Source organism: Pristiophorus japonicus, chromosome 15, assembly GCF_044704955.1.
Source record: "Pristiophorus japonicus isolate sPriJap1 chromosome 15, sPriJap1.hap1, whole genome shotgun sequence".
NCBI lineage: Eukaryota > Metazoa > Chordata > Chondrichthyes > Pristiophoridae > Pristiophorus > Pristiophorus japonicus.
In genome coordinates this window covers 147,580,195-147,597,721 of record NC_091991.1, presented here as the reverse complement: position 1 = coordinate 147,597,721, position 17,527 = coordinate 147,580,195, and the positions used below count along the sequence as shown (strand labels likewise).

The following is a 17,527-nucleotide window of genomic DNA, read 5'->3' as shown; positions in this document are numbered from 1 at the left end:
TAAGGACACCGAGGCAGTCAGGGCCCGCTAGAAGGAACACTTCAAAGATCTCCTTAACCGAAACTCTGCCTTCGACACACATGTCCTCGACACCATCCCGCAGGATGCTACCCACCACCATCTCAGCAAAACCCCAGCCCTGTCCGAGGTAGAAAAAGCCATCCATCAGCTTAAGAACAAGGAATCAGGAGCAGATGGAATCCCCGCTGAGGCACTAAAGTATGGCGGAGAGCATTATTGGCCTGAATGCATGACCTCATCTCTCTTATCTGGGAGGAGGAGAGCATGCCGGGAGACCTCCGAGATGCCGTAATCGTGACCATCTTCAAAAAAAGAGACAAGTACGACTGCGGCAACTACAGAGGAATCTCCCTGCTGTCGGCCACTGGGAAAGTCATCACAAGAATCCTCCTCAATCGTCTTCTCCCTGTGGCTGAAGACCTCCTCCCAGAGTCACAATGCGGATTCCGTCCAGTAAGGGGCACAACGGACATGATCTTCACCGCGTGACGACTACAAGAGAAATGCAGGGAGCAGCACTAACTCTTGTACATGGCCGCCTTTGACCTCACAAAGGCCTTTGACACTGTCAACCATGAGGGACTATGGAGCGTCCTCCTCCATTTCGGGTGCCCTCAAAAGTTTGTCACCATCCTCCGCCTGCTCCATGACGACATGCAAGCCATGATCCTGACCAACGGATTCACCACAGACCCAATCCATGTCCCGACCGCGGTCAAGCAGAGCTGGATCATTGCGCCAACGCTCTTCTCGATCTTCCTTGCTGCAATGCTCCATCTCAATCTCAACAAGCTCCTCACTGGAGTGGAATTAAACTGTAGAACCAATGGGAACCTGATCAGCCTTCGTCGCCTCCAGGCTAGATCCAAGGTCGTCAATCCTCTGTCATCGAACTACAGTACGTGGATGACGCTTGCATCTCTGCACATTCAGAAGCCGAACTCCAAGCTATCATCAACATCTTCACAGAGGCGTATGAAAGCATAGGCCTTGCACTAAACATCCGTAAGACAAAGGTCCTCCACCAACCTGACCCCACCACACAGCACTGTCCCCCGGTCATCAAAATCCACGGCATGGCCTTGGACAACGTGGACCATTTTCCATATCTCGGGAGTCTGCTATCAGCAAGGGCAGACATCGCCTCCAGTGTGCCAGCGCAGCCTTCGGTTGCCTGAGGAAGAGAGTGTTTGAAGACCAAATCTGGCACCAAGCTTATGGTCTACAGGACAGTAGTGATACCCGCCCTCCTATATCGCTCCAAGATGTGGACATATAGAGTAGACACCTCAAAGCCCTGGAGAAGTACTACCAACACTGCCTCGGCAAGTTCCTGCAAATCCACTGGGAGGATAGACGCACCAATGTCAGTGTTCTTGCTCATGCCAACATCCCCAGCATCGAAGCACTGACCACACTCAACCAGCTCCTTTGGGCAGGCCACATTATCCGCATGCCTGACACCAGACACCCAAAGCAAGCGCTCTACTCTGAACTCCTACACGGCAAGCGAGCCCCAGGTGGGCAGAAGAAATGCTTCAAGGACAGCCTCAAAACCTCCTTGATAAAATGCAACATCCCCACCAGCATCTGGGAATCCCTGGCCCTAAGTGGAGGAAGAGCATCCAGGAGGGCTTTGAGCACCTCGAGTCTCGTCACCGAGAGCATGCAGAAATCAAGTGCAAACAGCGGAAGGAGCGTGTGGCAAACCAGACTCCCCACCCACCCTTTCCTTCAACCACTGTCTGTTCCACCTGTGACAGAGACTGTAATTCCCATATTGGACTGTACAGTCACCTGAGAACTCATTTCAGGAGTGGAAGCAAGTCTTCCTCGATTCTGAGGGACTGCCTATGATGGTGCATGAAACGTGGCAGCCAATTTGAGCACAAGCAAGCTCCCACAAACAGCAGTGTGATAATGACCAAGTAATCTATTTTTGTGATGTTGATTGAGGGATAAATATTGGCCAGGACAGCGGGGATAACTCCCCTGCTCCTCTTCGAAATAGTGCCATGGTATCCTTTGCGTCCACCTGAGAGAACGTGGTTTAACGTCTCATCTGAAAGACGGCACTTCCGACAGTACAGAACTCCCTCAGCACTGCACTGGATGTCAGCCTAGATTTTTCTGTGCTCAAGTCCCTGGAGTGGGACTTGAACCCACAACCTTCTGACTCAAGAAGTTTATCTTCACCTGGTCCTAGATTCCCAATGAATGAGATGCATTAGAATTGACAGGGAAAATGTCTGCATGTCCACTGAGATAATGGGTCCTGATTTTAAAGGTGGGGACAGGGGTGTGGGGCTGCAAACCCGGAGATGGGGGGGGGGGGGGTTTCCGAGGATATGGACGTCATCTCCCTGCCTGTGGGCTAAAGTTTGGGTCCTCTGAATCCTAATGAAAAATATGATGGTATCCAAACCCTTACTTCAAATTCCATGCTACCCCAAAAGGTAGCCCCCCCCCAGTTCCAAGTACAACGATCATCACAGCCCGACCTCATTACCATAACTTTCATCAGAGCTCCGCCCAAACGTGGGTAGATGCACTACCTGGCTAGTGGATGGGATGGGAAATCAGCAGCAGGAGGCTTCAGCCGAGGTCTGGAGGGAACAGTCCATGGCCTTCAGTTGTGGGGGGGGGGGGCTCGGGAGCAGGAAGCGGGGTGGGTTAGCCCTGGGGCAAGGGGTTCTACTCCTCCGGGCCCACAAGAAAACCAAAAATGGCATTGTATAACTTACCAGCCTGGGCCTCTTCTGGCCCACGCACCACCTCCATGCAGGTCTGGCCTGACTGGGAAGTGGTGACTGCTCCCCTCAGGCCTCGGCTCGGGTCTGTGTATTGAAAGAAGGACCCCGTTCCCATCCTGCAGGTGTCCCGCTAACTGTTCAACTGAATGGTCCCCACTATTCGCCTCATTTCTGATTACATTTTGGATTGCAATTTTGTTGCGTTAAACTAACTTTTCCAGATCCAAATAAGAACATAAGAAGTAGGAGCAGGAGTAGACCATTTGGCCCCTCTGGCCTGCTCCGCCATTCAACAGGATCATGGCTGATCTTCTACCTCAACTCCACTTTCCTGCACTATCCCTAAATCCCAATAACTATTGGCTAGGACACTGGGGGAGAACTTCCCTGCTCTTGTTCAAAATAGTACCATGGGATCTGTTACATCCATCCGAGAGAGCAGGGAAGAGATGACATGTCCGACAGTGCAGCACTCCCTCAGTACTGCACTGGAGAATTAGCCTAGATTTGTGTGCACAAGTCTCTGGAGTGGGGTTTGAATCCACAACCTTCTGACTCAGAGGCGAGAGTGCAACCCACTCACGGCTGACTCAAATAAGTAAACATTAATCAGAATAGGTAGAAGGAGTGGGACTTTTGTAACACTTTCATGTTTTTAAGGTATAGAACTTTCGGAGAGAGCATTGGGCTGTGGGATGGTGGTTGACAGTGAGAATATCCGGTCACAGAATGTGCTGGAACATCCTCTTTGATGCTTGTCCAGTTTTGGACTCAGTTGAGAGTGGCAGCTGTAGTAGGGCCTCATTAATCTTTGCTCTTCTGAAAACTCAATTATTTATTAAGCAATAGATCATTCCATTTCAAAATATCAACATTGTTCTATAAGTATCTGACCTACTTCTAAAATGTCTGCTGCATGCTGACACATTCTCATTCTGCACTGGTGTCCTTGGAAATATTTCATATAGTTTTACTGAGTAGCATTTGGTCAATTTATTTTATCTCCATACTTATATCAAAGTGACAACTGGGCATGTCTAGTCTTTGTTTTCACTGACTGTCTAATATTCTCATTGACCTTAACTGTTCAGAAATGTGCCGAAAAGGACAAGAGAGATCAGTATTTCTGGCACGATTAACAAGTCATCACTTTATAGCGCTGAGAAAAATTGTAACATGAAGTAATGCATTCTTCTGTAAGTACTGCAGTGACCCTTGATGATGGATACTAAACAGAGCACTAAATCATCATAGTCTGACTGCGCAGGTTTTCAACTCAAATGTAGCATTTAATAGTGTAAAAAAACAAACCACCCCTCTTGTTGAACATTATAGATGAAAGAAAGACTTGGATTTAAATAGCGTCTTTCATCACCTCAGCACGTCCCAAAGCACTTTACAGCCAATGAAGTTGTTTTGAAGTGTAGTCACTGTTGTAATGTAGGAAATGCGGCAGCCCAATATGTGCACATTGAAAGAGCAATGTGATAATGACCAGATAATCTGTTTTTAGTGATGTTGATCGAGGGATAAATATTGGCCAGGACACTGGGGATAACTCTCCTGCTCTTTGTTGAAATAGTGCCACAGGATCTTTTACATCCACCTGAAAGGGTAGATGTGCCCCTTGGATGCATTTCCATTTGCCCACACCCTTGAATTCTGTGTTTTGAGTGTGTGAGACCTATGAATGTAGATCGAGACTACGGCACAACCTCGCACTCCAGCAACAAGATAGAAACAAGCCACTTCTTGCAGCTAGTAATAATAGTCTCACTGAAGGCCTCACCGTGGACAATCCTTCCCCAAAACATAAATCATCAATTGGAAATGGTACCACAGTCAGCACTAGTGTCAGCTGTGCCTCACTGGTTGCACTCTTGCCTCTGAGTCAGAAGGTTTTGGTTTCAAGTCCCACTCCAGAGACTTGAGCACAAAATCTAGGCTGTACATCACTGCAGTTCTGAGGGAGTGCTGTACTGTCAGAGGTGCCATCTTTCGTGAAACTGTCTGCCCTCTCAGGTGGACGTAAAAGATCCCATGGAAATATTTCAAAGAAGATCAGGGGAGTTCTCCCCCGTATCCTGGCCGATATTTATCCTTCAACCAACATCACTAAAAATACAGATTATCTCATTGCTGTTTGTGGCACATAATCTAGGCTGACATTTCACTGCAGTACTGCGGGAGCACTGCACTGTCGGAGGTGCTATCTTTTGGATCAGACATTAAACCAAGGTTCTGTCTTCCCTCTCGGGTGGAAAGGAAAAAAAACGTACATTTTTATAGCACCTTTCATGACCTCTGGATGTCCTAAAGCACTTTACAGCTAATGAAATACTTTTGAAGTGTAGTCACTGTCGTAATGTAGAAAACATGGCAGCCAATTTGTATGTAGCAAGGTCCCACAAACAGCAATGTGTTAATGACCAGTTTTAGTGATGTTGGTTGAGGGATAAATATTGGCCAGAATACTGGAGAGAACTTGCCTGCTCTATTGGACCTTTAATATCAACAACTTTTATTGAGGCCTGAGGCCTAACATCGGGGATGCCTCTGGCCTCACCATTCAGGCACAGGGATTGTACCCTGTACCCATCTGCGCAGCCAAAAGTGAATAGACTCCCTTTACTTCATTAGATGATTATTGATTGTCAGTGTTCAGGAGAACTGGGGGGGGGGGGGGGTGGGGTCGGTCAATTATTAGCCATGGGTTAGGTAGCGGTGGCAATGTTGGGGGGATGAGTAACCACAATGGGGGAGGTGGTAGCTGGATCGGTGTGATTGGTAACTGAGTCAGGGAATCAATAACTGCGGCGGGAGTGAGCGGTAACCTGCGGGGGTGATCGGTAACTTGGTCGGGGTGATCAGTAGCCAGCGGGGGATGGAGGGGGCAGGGGCGGGCTGGGGGGGGCGGGGGGGAGGAGGGTGCAGTCCGGGTTCTTTTAGTGGTGTCGAGAGGGTCACTCCGGCTCCTCTATTCAGCTCAGTATGTCGGACCTTCCTGCCTATTAACACCACATGACACTGAGTGAGGTCAGCTGGGGCTGCAAGATGTGCAGGACCCTAAAACGTAGGTTTCAAAAGGGCACGTGGCATCAGGGAGGGAGATTTCAGGGATTCTTGTGCAGAGCGAGCCATGTCTGGCTGACACCAATAAAGCAAGATTTAATACCGAAGGTAAACCGCTATAAATAAGTGAGGAGGAGGGTCGCTATCATGTGGCATTCTTAAAGGGTTTTGCTTGGTCTAAAATTAAAACTGGAAGTGTTTTAGTGACATCTGACTCTCCTCTGCACTGATGGTGACTTTGTTTATGTGATCTTCTGTTATAAATTCTGTATTTACGCAGAATCTGGTCGGTTGTAGGATTCAGTGAAGGTGATGTCCACACTTTTAGAAGGGAATATATTCGGTGAGAGAATGAAAACTGAAGGGCCACACATCCTGTCAATTGTGGTTAATCCCATCCCGATCCACTTTTGCAGTCGTTACTTTTGTGTCGGTTGTTGAGTGTGAAGCTTCTGCTGAGTTTTTCCTTGTGCTTTCCTTCTCGCACTTTCTTGGATCTCCTTGCTCCAGACATTTGTGGGGCCGAAATTCATGGTCCGTTTATGGGCCGTTACCGCGGCAGCCATGCAGCGGAATAGAGTGGCCGCAGCCTTCCACTCGATTGGCCGCCGCGACCCATATTAAGCGCAGGGTTTTTGGGACAGTGCCCACTTCCGCCCCAAACCCCAGACTTGCGCTGCGGTATGGGTCCTGCGGCCATAATGACATCATTAAAGTGTGCACCGCTGCCATGCCACCTATTTTCACTATAAAACAGGCTGCTATTTTTGTGACGGTGCCCCAGCCAGCTTTTTGGGTCGGTGCACTTTGCTGGGCTGCTCGAGACCACCTGAGGAGAACGGAGGTTTGGTGTGATCAAGTATTTTTTGGACAAACTTTTTCGGATTTATCTGTGGGGATTAGTAAACCTGCAGCACACTTGAGAACTTTTTGAGAGTTTATAACACTTTTTCCCTCTCTCTGGGCCTCATTTCCTGCTAAACACAGGCCTGCTTATGAACGTCGAGCCCTCAGACAGAATGGGCTCAGTGTTGGCAGGGCAACGCCTTGTCTACCTTGTCAGACACAGGGCAGCATGCAGGAGAAGGCAGTGCTGTCAGCAACGGGTACAGAGGCAGCAGCCATCGCTGCCCAACAGGGAGAATGATCTGCAGCTGGCCGCAGACCTCCGGATAGGGAGGATGGCCAGGAGGGAGGTGGCGTGAGGAGGAGGGTCAGGTACACTGACCCCCGCAGCATATACTGGGCCGAAGCCTTGCCAGCAGAGGCTCCAGAACATGAGGAGGAACAGGGAGAAGGCAGTCAGCCAGGTGCCATTGGAGGGGTCCAGCTCATATCTGGGGGAAGGAGGCGCTACCGTCAAAAGGTCTACCGATTTATTCTCCTTTCTGGAGCTCAGTGATGAGCAATGCGAAGGCTGCGATTTAGAAAGGACATCCTGAGGGAGCTGTGCAATATCCTGCGGCCAGATCTGCAGCCTCATACAAGGCCGAGGCCAACTCTCACCATTGAGACTATGGTCACCATAGCTCTCGACTTTTATGCTACATGGTTTTTCCAGTCTGCAACTGCAGACATCTCCAACATCTCCCAATTCTCCGCCCACCGCTCCATCCGGTAGGTGACTGATGTTCTGCATAAGAGAAAAGTGCAATATATATCCTTCCCGATGACCAGGGAGAAGCAGGTGGAGCAGCAAGCCGGATTTGTCCAGATTGCAGAGTTTCCCAGGATGCAGGGTGCCATCGACTGCACACACGTTGGCCTGAGGGCGCCATAACACCATCCTGAACTCTTTATGAACAGAAAGGGATTCCACTCCCTGAATGTTCAGTTGGTGTGTGACCCACCAGCATAGGATCCTGGCAATCAATGCCAGATATCCAAGCAGCAGCCACGATTTGTTCATCCTGCGTCAGACCAGTGTGCCTGCCGTCTTCACCGGGCCAAACCACGGCTGCATGGCGAGAAGGGATATCTCCTGTCCATCTGGCTGCTGACTCCACTACAGAACCCCAGGACAGCGGCCAAGCATGCCTACAACGGCACTCATTCTGGCACCAGGTGCATCATCGAGCACTGTATTGGGATCCTCAAGCAGAGGTTCCATTGCCTGGTGGTGCTTTGCAGTACTCTCCTGAACAGGTCTCCATATTCATGGTGGTCTGCACAACCCAGCTCCATTCACATAATTTCAACCCCACAGGACCCTTCAGCTTCTACTGTCCATGGCCATCCCAATGAGCCCCTTCATACATAGTTTCCCACTCTCAAATGATACACCTGCCCAGATATAGGTGCAAAAATAAAGATTGATATCAGTGTTACACAAAACCATCATTTCTCACCCATGTGCATCTCCTTATAACCCCTCTAACGTGTGCCTAATCTACTGCTATGCCTCAGTGTCTCCCCTGTGGCTGCCTCATGGGTCTGGGAAGGCTGCTATGTTCCCTGCGTGGAAGCTGCAGATGTCCTTCTAGGACACCCTTGTCCAGCTTTGGGCCTGGGAGGCCCGGCTGGAGACTGGTCACCACCCTCCTGGGAGGGTTCTGTCTGGCTTGGCTTGGGCGAGGCCATGAATGGAGGCCTTGGCGGAGTGACAGGTCTGGGGCCAGGGATGCTGCGACCAAGTTGAGGGAGGTCAGGTCAGTGCTGTGGCACCACACCGGAAGGTCCCCCGTGGCCTGTGGTGGACCCAGTTGCGAGCGCAACACTGAGGTGTCGGGTGGCATCGAGCTGAGACTGCATGACAGCAGCCAGAGTCTCATAGCCAGCTGAAATGGCAGCAGTAAGACTGTCCGTGGCCTGTTGCCCAGAGTGCATAAGAGCATTCTGAGCTTCCAGGGCCACGACCATCCTCTCTAATCCAGCACCGATATGCTCATTCCCACGCGCCTGTGCTGCAATGGCAGCTGCCACATCACCTGCAGGTTGCGGCATCACAGCTGGATCCCCATTGGTCACTCTGAGAGTCCACCATCGCCTACACACTGGCAATAATGAGCTCCATGGTGTGCGCAGAGCTGTCGACTATGTGGGAGGCGGATTCCTCCACACTCCTGATCGCTTCCGACAGCATCTCTGGCACACGTCAATGACTCCCAACAGCTGCGAATGTATGGCCTCCACCCTTCTCTCATAAGCTGCTACATCGATGGAATCGTCTGAGTCCTTCTCAGCGGAACTCCGGTGCGGACTCGTCCCCCGGAGAGGTGGCACCTTAGGTTGCCTAGCCCCGTTACCATGCTGCAGCCCGCTAGGCCCCGGTGCAACACCCAGCACAGACCCTGTACTATCTGAACTAGATCAGAACGCGCACTCCCAGTGTCTGAGCTGGTGCGTGTGGGTGGAAGCAGTGACGCGTTGCTGTCAGTAGTGTCCTCCCTCTTCTTCTTCACTGAGGTCCCCAAAAGCTGGAGTGTGCTCCAGGGTGTCAGCAAGGCTGGAGCCCTCAATGTTCTCTATGCAGTCATTCGGCATATCGGAACTTATGTCCTCAAGGGTGTCATCGAGGCCTGGCACTGGGCTGACAGGTGGTGCCTCTCGCTATCCTCGTCTGACATTCGGCCTCTCATCTGCAAGCATAAATGGGAGAAGAGCTGCTGTGAGGGGGAGGCAGGGTATTGACACATGAAGGCTACAATGAGCACACTTTTCGAAAGGCACAGTAGGCGCTGGCGCATTCAGGGGAGAGCATTAAAGGAGGGCCTCACTTACCCATGCTGCCCACATCAGCATTGCCAGTACTGCAGATCATAGGGGCGATCTCATCTGCAAGCATAAATGGGAGAAGGGCTGCCGTGAAGGGGAGGTGGGTATTGATGCATGAAGGCTGCAACTAGCACACTTTTCGAAAGGCACAGTAGGCGCTGGCACATTCAGGGAGAGAGAGCACTAAAGGAGGGCCTTCCCCTACCCACATTGGCATTGCCAATACCGGTGGCCACAGGGAAGGCACCATGTCTGCTAATGGGCGCCTCGACCCTCTCCTCCAAGGGTGTGAAGATTTGGAGCTCGGCCTCGCCACCACCAGTCCTCCTTTGCTCCATCCTGTTGTGTGCAATTTTGGCCTGCAAAACATAGAATGGTTGGTGAGTACCACTGTGATGACGCATCAGAAATGAGTGCAAAAGTGTATCCCTGAGTTATGAATGGAGGTCCCGGAGACCTTCCCAGCGATCTCCCTCCAGGCATTTGTAAAGACCTCGCGAGTGGGTCTCCCCGTGTCTGGGTAAAGGACTCACCTCCTTCCCTCCACACCCTGCATCAGGGTCTCCAGCTCGGGGTGGGAAAGTCGGCTTACCTTTCTTGGTCCAGCAGCACCAGCCGTCCTTCAACACAACTCCTTCCCTCCTCGGGGCCGAGCTACAAACCCCGGCTTTTAAGAAGGCCAGGGAGCAGCTGGCTCGTTGGCTGCACGTGACCAGAAGAGTGAATTTCCCCCTGATTATCCCGCTCCAATCAACCCATCCACACCACTACAAACTCCCGATTCCCGCCAGTCATTATCGGCGGAAGCCATTTAAAAAACAAATCACCGGAAATGGACCGAGTGGCCACCGCTAAACGACAGTAGATGTACCAGGTTTCTGGCAGGCCTGAATTTCGGCCCCTGTAAATCCTGCTAGGTGGTACACAAGAGCTGCTCCTCTCCAATGACCCACCCCACGGTCTCCGTGTACTCATTAAAATTGATTTGAAACAACAGTGCTAAGAACAGCACTTTCCAAACCTTCAGGCCCACATAATTCAAATCGAGCAAACTTCCAGTAATAAATATCGACCCTTAATCTCATTGAGAATCGGGACAAGCTGCTGGCACAGTTGGGGTGTGCAGGAACTCCACTCCAGGAGAGGTGGGATGTATGGTAGTTGCATCTTCCCACTTGCAGCTCAATGGAGTAAAAGGTCAGACTGGTGGGATGTTATCACCTGCCAGATTTCCTGCTAGTCCTATCTCTTTTGTATATTCAAGACAGAAATCGATAGATTTTTGAATATTAAGACAATCAAGAGATATGGGGACAGTGCAGGAAAGTGGAGTTGGGGTAGAAGATCAGCCATGATCTTATTGAATGGCAGAGCAGGTTCGAGGGGTCTAATGGCCTACTCCTGCTCCTAATTCTTATGTCTTGGCCAGAATGGCTCAGCTGATATTGGTAATGCACATTGTGGTGGAATGTGGGGTGAACCCACTGCTTAACACTCAGCTGGGGTTCCCAACATGCCATCCCTTTGATGGTAGTTTAACAGCTGGCATATCAGCACACTTTGGCATGGACCTGTTGAGATAATCTTGATATAGGGAGCTCCCAATCCCACCCATGCCATTAGGGACAACCACCATGTAGAGAACAAGCAGTTACCCACTTAAAATTCTCATCCTTGCATTCAAATCCCTCCATTGCCTTCCCCTCTCTAACTCTTTAATCGCTTCCAGCCCTACAACCCTCCGAGATATCTGCGCTCCTCCAATTCTTGCCTCTTACGCATCTCTGATTTCCTTTGCTCCATCATTGGTGGCTGTGCCTTCAGCCACCTACGCCCTAAGCTCTGGGATTCTCTCCTTAAACCTCTCCATCTCTCCACCCCTCTCTCCTGCTTTAAGTTGACCAAGCTTACCTGTTGTAATATTTTCTTATGTGGGTCGGTGTCAAGTTTTGTCTGATAATCGCTCCTGTGAAGTGCCTTGGGATGTTTTACCATGTTAAAGTCGCTATATAAATGCAAATTGTCGTTGTTGAAGGAGGAGGATGTCAGGGGGTAGAGACAAGACCTCTGGAGGGCAACTTGCATTGGATCTTTGCATCACATGGTGGTCACCTCAGAAGCAACCCTAGGAGTCACCTGGCCAAGGAATGATGGGAGTGTCCATGGAGGTGGTAAGAAAATGCATTAGAAAAGGTGGAGATAAAATGCAAGGAAAGAAAATCTATTGTAAGTAAATATGTGATGACCTTCTTATAACTTTCCGAGAGGAGAAAGCAATTTCTTCTCCATGTTCTGATTGAGTGAGGTTCATCAGATTCACTGAGGTTCTCAACTGAACACTGCACTGTAGGTCAGAAATTCTCACTCTAATTCCTTGATTGAAGAAAAAATATTTTGAGAGCATGAAATGTAAAAGGAGGGGGAGGGAATGTCTGATAATTAGTAAATGTAGATGAACTGAAGAAATCCCTATGGCAGACTGGGTGGGGGAGATTGTGTGATAGTGAGCCATACGGAGAGGGAGGGATGAAGAAGGCTGTCTATATGAAGAAAGAAAGCCAAGATGTTATAGATAGTATTGCCTGGGAGATGCCAACAGAGCCAATAAACTGAACCAATAAAGAATTCCATTCCTTGCATTGAGTAATGCCCATGGTTTAACATTTTCAAGAGCCTGATTGAATGCGTTACTGGGTGGTGATCTCAGTGTGTAATTGTGAGCTTGCTCTCTCCATTCTCAGGATTCCATGCTTCACAGGGCCTGGCTGAGGGCTGGCTACCAACACTGCTGCTGCTGAGGGACTACAGGATCCCATCGCTATTTACAATGTATAGGTAGGCACTTCAGATTTTGAGTATGACTGTAGTTCTAACATTATTGCACCTCCTTTTGGTGTGGCAGTACTTCAGAACTGTGAAGGACAATCCTAAGGGTTGGGGATATGTGCTTGTCAAATTGGATTATTACATCTTTCCCCTTCAGTGTGGGAAAATAGCCATTTATGGCACACTGTGGAGGTACTACCAGGGCACATATATTTAGTCACTTGTCAGTTGGCTTCAGCTTTCTCAGTGCCAACATTTTAGTGCCTCCAAAACCAATCCCTGCTTCCTTCCTTGGCCAAATCAAAATGCTAGCATTCAACCCCAATTCTCCGCCATTCTGGGTCATTGAATATATTTAAGGTGGAGCTAGACAGATTTTTGAACGATAATGGAGACAACTGTTATGGGGAGTGAGCGGGGAAGTGGAGTTGAACCCAAGATCAGATCAGCCATGATCTTATTGAATGGCGGAGCAGGCTCAAGGGGCCAAATGGCTTACTCCTGTTCCTATTTCTGATATTCTGTAATGCATTTCATTATTTTTTTGGAGTAGATATCCCACATATGCCCAAGGGCCCCCCTTTTCATCAGTTGAGTCTTGCGATTTGTGAAAGGACTTTGCTTCCTTGAATCAAAGTGTCTTCCTCCCTAAGTTTTTTCTCAGCTGTGTTCATCATCTTGGGTGCTGGCTCTGCAGTGTTTGCAGATTTCACCCTTCCCCATCCTTAGACCCATCCAAAATATGTTCCTTCTCCTCACAGTGTGCCGGCGGCTTTGGGCTCTCGGAGCAGATGCAGGACGTTATCTCTGTAATCTCCTCCAGCCCTACAACCCTCCGAGATATCTGCATTCCTCCAATTATGGCCTTTTGCGCATCTCCAATTTTAATCATTCCACGCTTGGCAGCATTGCCTTAAGCTTCCTAGGCCCTAAGCTCTGGAATTCTCTCCCCTAAACCTTTCTGCCACTCTACCCCCTCTCCTCCTTTAAGACGCTCTTTTTTGACCAAGCTTTTGGTCATCTGCCCTAGTATCTCCCAATGTGGCTCGGTGTCAAATTTTGTTTGATAACGTTCTTGTGACGGGCCTTGGGACAGTTTAATACATTAAAGGCACTAAATAAAGGAACTTTTTGTTGAGTACACACTGAACCTGAATGGTGCCGAGATGTTGGTTTCCCTGATCATGTCGTCTGAGATACGTCTGCATTTGATCCCTGGTCCAATGAGACCAGTGAGCTGGCTGTGGGGATGGGAAGTCAGATATTCAGTTTGATGAGTGGCCACGCTCTGAAGAAAATCACATGCTCACCACCACAACCCTGAATGCTCTTTGTTTCAATTGTCTTCGCACATTAAAATGTTAACCTTTTCTGTTTGCAGTGACCAGGAGTTGAAGTATTCCCTTCAGATCCTTCAGGAGCTAGAAACCAGAATCATTAGTTACGGAACAAATCCTTTTGCCTCCCTGAAACTAGAACAGGTGCAGTCCAATCCCAGCAAACAGCTGGTCAGCAGCAACTCCAGCTACCTTATGTTCCACGGAGTCACAGAGTCCATGGAGGGAATGGGCGAGGAGGACCTGGGGCAAGAGGACTTCCTTTCAACTCCATCTGGGTGATAACCGCACTTGTAGCACAGAAATTAGGACTTTTTGCTGCTATGGAAAATTATCTGGTTTTGTTTGAAACTAAGCCCCATTGTGTGAGAAACTAACAACTGTCATTTTATTCCAGGAATCATAGAATGATACAGCACAGAAGGAGGCCATTCAGCCCATCGTGCATGTGCCAGCTCTTTGATAGTGCTATCCAATTAGTCCAACTCCACTGCTCTTTCTCCATAGTCCTGTAAATGATTTCCTTCAAGTATTTATCCAATTTGCGATTGAATGTTACTATTGAATCTACTTCCACACCCTTTCTCAGGCAGTGCACTCCAGATCACAACTTGCTGCGCAGAAAGGTCTTTCCTCTGGTTCTTTTGCTAATCACTTTAAATCTGGGTCCTCTGGTCACGGGATGGTCATCTGTCACTGGAAACAGTTTCTCATTTACTCTATCAAAACTACTCATGATTTTGAACATCTCTAATGAGTGAACCCATTGCAGACCTACAGCTCACTGTTAGTGTGGGGAAATTACTCTATTTGTTAAATTGTAGTGGTTAGGCATAACATTCACTGTTGAATGAGTTCTTTTCCAGCTCTCCCTCCCAAAAATAAGCAAACACTGCTTTCTGCATGTAAACACTTTGGGGTGACGTAATCTCCCATCTCTATGCCTAATAACCAAGCTGAGATCAGAAACACATCGTTTGGGCAAATGTTTACTTTCAGGAATGGACAAGAATGTCCAAACAATGTATTAATGTACCGCAGACATACACCATGCAAAAGGAAATGATCCTGAAAGCTGTAAAGGATAAAACAGTCCTCAAAGGGGTCATGTTGACAGCATCTTCTTTAAAGGATATCTTCATCCATTTGAATGACCCCCTAATCCTATAATCTTTGCCCAGAGAGTGGTTAGAACTCGCTACCACAAGGAGCTGAGGCGAATACCATAGATGCGTTTAAGGGGAAGCTTGATAAGTACATGAGGAAGAAAGGAATAGAAGGATATGTTGATAGGGTTAGATGAAGAGGGGTGGGAGGAGCTTGTGTGGAGCATAAACACCGGCGTGGACCAGTTGGGCCGAATGGCCTGTTTCTGTGCTGTATTTTCCATGTATTTATCGACACACTGGTAGTCATTCAGTCCTCCTGTATTATAGGTACTTTAAAAGGGCTCAGAGGTAGTCTGGAGCAGGCATCTTGTGTAGATTGTCCCCTAGAGTGACATTATGAAGTTCCACCAGTGATGCTACAAATAGACTAGAATTCACTCTCCATCCATATCATATTTGTTGGATTATGTGTCAATTTAGATTAATAACCTGTTTAATAGTGTTATGGGACGATGTTATTTATGTTATAAGTCACCAAAAACTAAATATATTTTCAGTTTGACTTTGCAGTGTGAGTTCTTGTTTGTAACATTGTAAACACATGGAGAAACATTAGAATACACTTCTGATTGAAATATGGATTGTTGGAAACACCGAATCATTCATTTTGCTGAACTGTTATGAGCTGGGGAATGACCTTGACTTGTATTATGTGTTTTACTGAAACTGTCTGTTATCCCACTGGTTACTCGGACAAGATACGGTAAATAGGATGGGTTTTGATTGTTTTCAATAAAGTGTTACTTGTTTACTGGGAGTTAATTATTTTTTCCAGTCACATTAAAATGGAGAGCCACCCTTTCACACATGAATTAGCAGAGTTTAATATACCCTGAATGACCCCAACAGGGACAAGCCAGAAATGCGATCCCAGACCGGCCTGGACTGCCTTTATGGTCTGTCCCTGCAGTGTACAGGACCGTTCAGGGTAAATTAAATGCTAATAACTAATTGAAGAAATCATTAAGTGTATAAAAATATCTATGCAGTGGAAAAAAAACAAATGTAAGAACAGCTTTATGTTGTGTAGAGCAAAATGAGATGGTGCAAAGTAATAAATGGTTCATGTGCAAGTGAGTGCTTTAAACATGTCTCAGGATGGTAGTTCCCGTTTCATCCATCTCCAATCGCCAATCTCCAAACTGCAATCATTTACCTTGTGGGCTGTGCTTCAGGTGCAGGCTGGGGTCATCCTCCAGTTTCTATGGAAATTGCGATCAGGAGAGATGTAAAACGGGCCGGCAATTACACAATTGTGCAAAGTCAAGATCTTCACCATCCTGTGGAGCCAGGAGGAGCAGGAGTGACGCCCTCCTGTCCACAGGAATCGCAATCAATCAACCTCCCCCTGCCCCTGAACCGCCAATCACCCCTCTCCTAGGATTTACCTGAGGGCCGCTGCCATTGGAGGGGTGACCAATGTGGGCCTGTCACGCCAAGTGTGTTGTTGAGGTACAAGGGACCATCGATCCATTGCTCTTTGGGCCTCTCGGATAGGACATGGGCTCGTCGTGCAGCACCGAGCCTGCTTGAGTCCAATTTCTAGGCCACTGATTCTAAGCTTCCCACTTTGCAGGGGACGATTTGATAGAAAAATGGCGCAGAAACAACGTGCTGTTTTTTTGCCTTCCTAAAACCGAACTCCGGATTCCATCACAATTCGGCCTTTCCACAATCCACCAAGTCCTGAGTGACAGTGTGTATTTGCAGCAACAAAGTTCTGATTGGTCCCCTTGGATGACGAGACCAGATTCCTGATTGGTCCCCTTGGTGGATAAGGCACACCCCGCAGTTTGTGTGCAATGTATAATTAGATCCTGCGCAATCACGTACCTGTACTTTGCAATGTGTAATTTGAACCATTCATCCTGACTGCCAGGCTCCAGAGCTCACAGTGCTGCTTTCAGAGAGCAGGCAAGGCTTACCCTCACAGGTTAGGAGCTTCTCCCCCTCCCCAACATTCCTGACCAACCCCCTAACACGTTCCTGACCTTGCCCCAGTGCTGACTTCCTGACATTTCCACCCCCTCCTGCCCCCAACAAATTCTTGACCTTTTCCCTCCCCAAAAAGTTCCTGACCACCCCCCCCCGACCCCATAGTTCCTAAACTCCCCCCAAGCTCCTGACCTTCTCCCCGCACCCCCCCCCCCAACAAGTTCCTGACGACCTTCTCCCTCACCCCACCGCTGAGTTCCTGACCTTCTGTCCCCAACAAGTTCTTGACCTTCTCCCCCCTCCATCCGGGTTTCTGACCTTCTCTCCCCCCCATCCTCCCGTTGAGTTTCTGATCTTCAGCGCCGCCCCACCCACCCCCCAAACAAGTTCCTGACCTCCACTTCACTCCAAGCCCCCATAGATGGGGCATTGTGTGTGGGTCACAGATTGTTAACAGGTTTATTAGGTATGAAGTGAATAGTGACAGTGTTATGACTTCCAGATTTTATCCAGTCCAATGAAGTCACTTGCCACACACATGTCGGGCTTTCTGAGAAATCAACCAGGTGTGGGGGAGGAGAGGGAGAACATGGTGTGGGTGTAAAGGGGGTGGGGTTGGAAGAACGTGATCCGTCTTACCACCTGGATCACATTCTCACTCTCAATCTACTCGCTTTCGACCTGGATCATGTGCATCCCC

General features: G+C 48.7%; 1 protein-coding gene across 1 annotated transcript in view; it reads left to right on the top strand.

Moving 5' to 3' along the window:
- Positions 1 to 15,641, top strand: part of LOC139225905 (putative protein MSS51 homolog, mitochondrial) — a 57,138-nt gene extending 41,497 nt beyond the window's left edge. Inside the window, exons 6-7 of the mRNA XM_070856768.1 lie at positions 12,302 to 12,395; positions 13,768 to 15,641. Coding sequence (XP_070712869.1) covers positions 12,302 to 12,395; positions 13,768 to 14,005 — 332 coding nt within the window. The 3' untranslated portion in view covers positions 14,006 to 15,641. The remainder of the gene's footprint in view (positions 1 to 12,301; positions 12,396 to 13,767) is intronic.
- Positions 15,642 to 17,527: the final 1,886 nt, after the last annotated feature.